The following is a 6,928-nucleotide window of genomic DNA, read 5'->3' as shown; positions in this document are numbered from 1 at the left end:
ACTTATTTAAATTATTATTAAATTTAAAAAATAAAATAAAAAAAATAAGTTCTCCATATAATTAACAGAAAAAGTTTTCCATGTTGAAAGATAAAGAGGATAGATTTTTCTGTTGTGTTTCATTGTAACCCTTAAAAAAAATCAAAACAAGTCTGAATCAAAGCCAGAGGCATCAGATAAAAACACAAGACTGAGTAAAGATATATCTCCCTTTATTAGGTCCACCAATATTTTACAAGCAAAAGAACATAATAAAGGTCAATTAAATATAACACAAACACCAGGACGTGAGGCAAAGACTTCAAGTACAGTGGTCTACTCAGTCCAGACGAGAGCAGCAGTCTCCTGGAAGACTCTGTAAGTAAAAAGAAAGATGCACATGTTAAATCAAGTAAGGAAACACATCTTGCAGTTGCTTAGAGGTTGAACTGCATGCTGAAACACTCACCACAATCGCAGACATCTATGCTTTGTTAATGCCAAGCTCTTCAGGTGTAGGGATACCAAGCTCATTGAGGGTAGGCTGCAGCTCTTGGAGAACGTAGGGGTAGATCTCTTTGTGTGGGCCAGATTTGTCCTGTGTGAATAAATAAATAAATAAATAAATAAATAAATAAAGGAGGAGTAAAATAAAATTAAATCAAATTCAAATTTAAAATGTTTTAGAAAAAATCACGTTACATAATGCAGCTTCAAGACAATTAATGTCACTGTGGCGTATTCTGCTATTGTCCAGAGAGTTTTACTGACCTTGACGGCCTCGAGGATGCGGATGGCACTGGCCAAATCGTTTAGCCTCCGACAAGCCCTCAGGGCTGCCTCCAGGATCTTTGGCTCAGGTACCAAGTCGTAACCGATCAGAGTGTTCATTCCTGAAACAAAACAAAGGAGGACATGTATTTACTCTACAGTCAGTTTGAGCTTGTAACCGAAAACATACTTCCTTGTTCCAAAGATTTTACAGATTAAAGATAAACAGCCCGTCAGACATTTTTGAAGAAGTGATACTAACGGATTAAACTAAACCAGCTTTACAGGTTAGCAGACATTAAAAACAAACAGAAACATTTCTGTTATTGGTGGAAACCTGTTCTGTCTAGTGGTGCCAGTAATATATATATATATATATATATGTATATATATATATATGAATAATTGTAAATGTATATTGTTTAAAAGTATATATAATAAAACAATTTAAGTTTGTATATTAATTTTCATTAAAAAAATGGTAGCAAACAAATAACAAAACACTTCAGGGAAGATAATGCTCTATAGCTTTCTACTGAATTCACTTAGAAGTCACTTTCAGAAATATGGCAATCTTAAAAAGCAGCATTCGGATTCAAGAGGATCTTAAACGGAACATATGGCCACTAAAATAAATTTATTTCAATCATTTATTTAGTAAATTCTCACTTTACAAGCTCAACAGTCAAATGCACAGCTGCTGATTCAATAACAAGGTCAAAGCGCCGCCGTCGCCCACCTTTCCTCAGCTCCCAGGCATCAATGTCTGGCTTATTGAAGTAAGTGACCCAGCGGGCATCAAACTCTTCATCTGTCTCCTGTTTGCCATGAGAATAAGAACGAGCAGCTACTGAGGCTGTGGAAGAGAAAGACCAGAGACAGTCAGAAGAGACTTTTAGCAAAAATTACTCACTTTATCAGCCTTAGGAAATGACATGCAGAAAATAATAACGTTGTCACAGTTCAAAGTACTTCCGGGAAGTACTGCTAGCGTGAAAGGGCCATAAATCTAATCCAAAATCATTTCATGTTTCAATGATGGTGAAAAACACTGAATAGTGCAGTGACATTTTGCACACAGGCCTTGTTCCAGTTGGAACTGGTCCAGTGCTCTTGTTTGATGACCTATGTTTGACTGGTACATGGTCCATTGGGACAGTATGATTTGGGCTAATGCTTATCTATCTGCTAAAGAAGGTCATACAAAAAAGTTCAACTGATATCCCCAAAATGAGACATATAATTCAAATTATGCAAACTAGACGTTTGTACGTTCATGAAGTACATTCTTATGACACTTCATTTGCATACGAGGTGTGGGTTTTCATAGAGGTCAGTGCACTGTCATAGGAAACAGCATTAGCTACAGCGACGCTTTATATTCACGCAACAGGAATTTATGCGCATTCTTCATTCAAGCAACCTTGCGGCGCACGTAGTCATTTACTGTATGACAAAACTGCTACAGAAGAGTTTTTGTGAACCACACAGCCAGTTTAAAAAGCTGTCAAAACCCACGTATTCACACACTAGACTAGCTGTTTCAATGAAATGTCAGTCTGACAGAAAAAAAAGTGTAAATCTGGGATGCTTTCAGTTTGAGTGTCGCGCTTCCTCCTCGCGCTGGGCCGAAGCCTCACTCTCGCGGGTCATTACAAGGACACAGTGAGAAAACATTTACAGGACTTCATAAATTACTGGGAAAACGCGTCTGTCATATAGAAATGCTGTTATCTAAATTATGACTTAGCGTGTGATAACTTCTGAAAGGTATAACCTTTCTCGCAAGGCACCGGTGCGGCTTTGGTTAGCTTCTGTGCTAAGCTAAGTTCAAGGTGTTTCCGTTAACTCTGCCTTTCACTGTCGGTTTTCTTATTAGCGGTTTCATAATTAATGGAAAATTCTGCATTTACCTGTATATTGTGGCCGTGACCTTGTTAAACTCCGAGCACCGGAGACTGAGAGTCGAAGGGCGGCTCTGAACATAGTGCGGCTCACCGGGCTCAAGCACAGCTCGGACTGAAGGATAGTCAAGATAGCCGACCTGCTGCTAACACGAGACTGGCGTGTGACTGCGCATGCGCATCGCACTGGTGTCGGCAATAAAGCCGTGTGTGGACTCTGGCTGCGCATGCATGGTAATGTATAGCGAGAGGGTTTGCTAAAGAGGATTATAAAAGAGCATGAAGGACAAAAGATACATTTCTGTACTGTATACAAATCACAGTCCTTCTCTATGAGCTGACAAAAACGTACGGCAGCTGCAATATTCTGCATTTACTGCATCCATTTAAACAAGCAGTTCGTCATAATTTATGTGGCATTTATATTAAATCAAAAAAATGAAATGCTCATTCAAAATAAATACACACTTATCAAACATATACAATTAACAAAATATCACATTACCAAAACATAAAAGTGAAAAAAATACTAGCGTTGATATAATTTTACTGTAATAAAAAAGTCTATCTTTCGTCTTTTATTGAAAAGTTAACGGTAAAAATATGTTGCCAAAGTGCCATAGTTTTAAGTTTCTAACCCCAAAATGTGAATTTAAATGTAAAGATAATACAGCAACAAGCATGTGTCCAAAATAGTTGTTCTCACCAGCAGGGGGCAGTATTACATTTCATAAAGTAAACAGGGTTATTAGAATTAACAAAAATTAAAACTAAAATCATAAAAAAACACGTTTTTTCAAACAAATTTAAAGTTAACTGAAATAAAATAAATCTTTTTAACCTGATATACTAAAATAATTAATACAAATTCATATAAAAACGAAACTGTATTTGACTATGAAAATGAAGATTTTCTATATTATTTATCATATTGGACTTTTTAAAAACTAATAAAATTGACAAAAACTCTACAAAATTACAAAAAACTAAATTAAACTGAAGAAAATAAAAACTAAATATTAATAGAAACTATAAGAGTATCCCAATCATTCTAAATTAATAATGGTAAAACCAAAAGCATGAGCACAAATATGAAAAACAGTGATCAGGCAAAATAAAAGTGTGAGAGTGTGAGAAATAGCCGACAATAAATTATTTGGTTTTATATTTTATTCTATTTATTTGTCATTTATTTACAGACTATTATGAACTAATACAAAAAAAAATCACTTGATCATGCATTTTATCACTCAGATTCACATTTATTGCATCCTGATATTGCCAAATTATACAACAGTTAAGCAAGTTATAAATACACACAAAAACATTCATATGAATTCCTCCCTTTTATAGCAACATTTTTTCACTGTTTCCAGAGCTGGAATTTTGTCCTGTCCCAGTGCAGCTCTTTTAAGACTGGGGAGATCATGAGAACAAGGACTCGCTGGTCTTTTTTCTGGCTTTCCAGCCCCCTGTGGTCCATCTGGCCATTTGCGTTCCTCTGAGAGAGCGTTTATTTCGGCTGGAGGCTGGTATCCCGGCTCCTGCGGGTTCAGCGGTTCTTTGGACAGAAGAATACAAATGGAAGGAAGAGTTCTGTGTACGGTCATCTGAACCGGGCTGCTCTCCTGGCTCTCCCACACCTCAGTCACTGTCCTGTACTGGAGCTTTGACAGCTGGTGTAAACCCTGTACTTTCCGTTTCATTATCTCCACACAGGTGATAGTTTTGGTCACAGCCCGTCCCGTCCCACTGAACAGAACCTGCGATGTTGGAGGCGTGTGTCCATCACCTTGAATTCGAGACATGGCAAAACCCAAAAGGTTCCTTATCTTGCTCCCTTCCTTCACACGCATTTCCAGCACCTCAGATGGCAGTCCTGGGATTGGACATGGGGTTGGCTCTCCAGTGGAACAGACCTTCCTGAATCCATCTAGCTTTGGTTTGCTAGAGGACCCAGTAGGATTTGTGGGATCGGGTTTAGAGGGTGTGACAGATGTGGTGCATGTAGATTGTGTGTTATTATGAAGCTCTCGGCTCGGCGTAAACATATTTATAGGTCGTTTTATATGTTCTTGGGGGTGCAAAACTTAGTACCACTTGATAATAATTCCCAGAGCTGTGTAATTTCTACCTTTAAAAAGATGCAATACATTCTTCTGTTTTCCAGCGTAAGAAATGCACAGACATGAAGGAAATCGAATGATCTTAGCTGCTAAATGTTGTGTGATTCCCAAAGCTCTGAACTGAATGACAAGCTGTCATTTACTTCATACTCTCTGGCCGTTGACATGAAGGAAAGAAAAAAATCTGTTCTGTAAATCGAGCAAATTCATCAAAGCTGAAAGTGCTGAGTATCAGCAATTTCTCAGTCACTACCTCTGAAGCATATTTCAGTCTCCGTGAGAGAGCTGTAACCAAACAAGGCAAAAAGACGATGAGTTCAGAGACAGAACCACGTTTTAAAGCCAACAAGCTTGGTTTGGTCAAAATGAAGCATCATTTGAACTTTTATCTGAAGTCAGCATGTAGTTTATGGATATAACCAAGCTGAGGATAGCCAAAGGCATACAAAACAAAAAAATTAAATAAAAATAAATGTCAATTTAAAAATCTAATGAAAATAAAATGCAGTAACATAAACAACAATTAAAAATGAAAATAAAAAATCATAAATAATAATAATAAAATCCAAGTGTATTTAAATACATACAAATAAATAAAATAATAATTAAAAAGCCCAACGTGTTTACAAATTCAAATAAAATAACATAAAATGAAATAAAAAACATATAATGAAATAAATAATAATAATTATTATTATTATTATTATTAAACATTCTTAATAATAACAAATGTATTTAAATATAGCATTACACACTAATTATACTCTAATTAAATAACATTATTCAACAAATGTTATAATAATGCAAATAAAATTAATACTACTACTAATAATAATATAAAAGCCAAATGTATGTGTATAATTACATGCAAATAAAATAAACAATACAAATAAATAAATAAATAAAAAACACATTAAATGTGAACAAAAAGGATAAATAATAGCCATAAAGCCAAATGTATTAAAAAAAAATACAATTACAGTAATTAAAATCAAATCGAATAACATGCAGGACAACTTTATGGAACAAGAACAAATTAATGTCAAACTGATTTAGAAGAATCTTTTAGTGGTTTGTTTACCTTTTTGCTCTTAGAATTCTCATAGAGTTCTGCTGTAAGGTGAAGTTCTGTATGTGGCAACGCGTTTCACGTTCCTTGACGTCTGGTCATAATCTGAGACCTTTCGCATATTTACTCTTAAGTGGTGCCTACCACACTCCAGAATGCACTGAAGACCCAATCTGAGGCTTGTGAGGGACACAGAGAGGGAGGGGGTGGAGAGCCAAAGCATCTCTTAAAGGAACAGTCACTGTGTCTGGCAAGTGCACTGTACAGAATTACAAATTTCATCCTTGTGAATGCTTTCCTGAGTCGCCCTTTAAAATTCTCAGTGTTAATGAAGTCCTGTCAATCAGTGTGTGTCTGTAGCTGATTAACATGCGTGACTGATTAAGGCTGAGAGTTTAAAAACACATCCTCCCATGCATGACGGCACAATACAGCCGGTAAACAATTATCTACATAAGCACAGTTGACTTATGCCAGGCATCTGCTTTTAAATATGGCTTTGGGCCAATTTATTAAATTAGGAAATTGTGTTTAAATATAAAACTTGCCTGCTAAACTGATACAGCACACATCAATGTAGGTCAAGAAACTGCCATATACCGAGCAAGAATTGACTGTTGTCCAAAGGTGGCTGTTTCATCAGGTCTATTTCTGCATCTTCTCCCACAGTGGCTGCTGAACGCTCTCGAAGTGTTAGAGCCCTGAGGCTGTGATTTCAATCAGAGAAGAAGGCCATGCGGTTCTGCTTGACAAAATACACAGTCTGTATCCTGAAGGGGAGCATCCAACATCCTAGAGACGGGGATGACAGGAGGCAAGGCAAGCGTTCTGTTCAATGAGACCAAGAGCAGTAAGAAGCACAAATATACTGTAAAATACTTTTTGTATGCAGTTCGATTAATGGAGGGCCACAAAATGACTTAAAGTTCATCTTGAGTTGCTTTTCCTGCAACCATGGTCAGAACGAACATATCGGCAAAGCACAAAAACAAAACAGCATCAGTAACACAACACTAAAATAATGCTGTGAATATTAACAACAAAAAATCAAATAAAACACAAAACTGATAACAAAAAAA

The 6,928-nt window shown here is 36.4% G+C and overlaps 2 protein-coding genes across 2 annotated transcripts; both read right to left on the bottom strand.

Moving 5' to 3' along the window:
- Nucleotides 1–195: 195 nt before the first annotated feature.
- LOC109072711 (cytochrome c oxidase subunit 5A, mitochondrial-like) lies at nucleotides 196–2,898 on the bottom strand. Its single transcript, XM_019088926.2, has 5 exons — nucleotides 2,664–2,898; nucleotides 1,490–1,606; nucleotides 751–872; nucleotides 449–577; nucleotides 196–355 (listed from the first exon to the last, which is right to left on the bottom strand). Exons 1-4 carry the CDS (start codon nucleotides 2,881–2,883, stop codon nucleotides 464–466), a joined length of 573 nt encoding a protein of 190 aa, XP_018944471.2. The 5' UTR covers nucleotides 2,884–2,898; the 3' UTR covers nucleotides 196–355; nucleotides 449–463.
- A 926-nt stretch (nucleotides 2,899–3,824) lies between these two features.
- LOC109072719 (ribonuclease P protein subunit p25-like protein) lies at nucleotides 3,825–6,053 on the bottom strand. The gene is made up of 2 exons (XM_042715956.1): nucleotides 5,862–6,053; nucleotides 3,825–5,065 (listed from the first exon to the last, which is right to left on the bottom strand). The coding sequence occupies exon 2, from the start codon at nucleotides 4,703–4,705 to the stop codon at nucleotides 3,983–3,985; it is 723 nt and encodes a 240-aa protein (XP_042571890.1). The 5' UTR covers nucleotides 4,706–5,065; nucleotides 5,862–6,053; the 3' UTR covers nucleotides 3,825–3,982.
- Between the last annotated feature and the right edge of the window lie 875 nt (nucleotides 6,054–6,928).

The sequence above is a fragment of the Cyprinus carpio genome, chromosome A25 (genome assembly GCF_018340385.1).
Source record: "Cyprinus carpio isolate SPL01 chromosome A25, ASM1834038v1, whole genome shotgun sequence".
NCBI lineage: Eukaryota > Metazoa > Chordata > Actinopteri > Cypriniformes > Cyprinidae > Cyprinus > Cyprinus carpio.
Note: the sequence above shows the minus strand (reverse complement) of the source record. Positions and strands in the feature narration are given on the sequence as shown.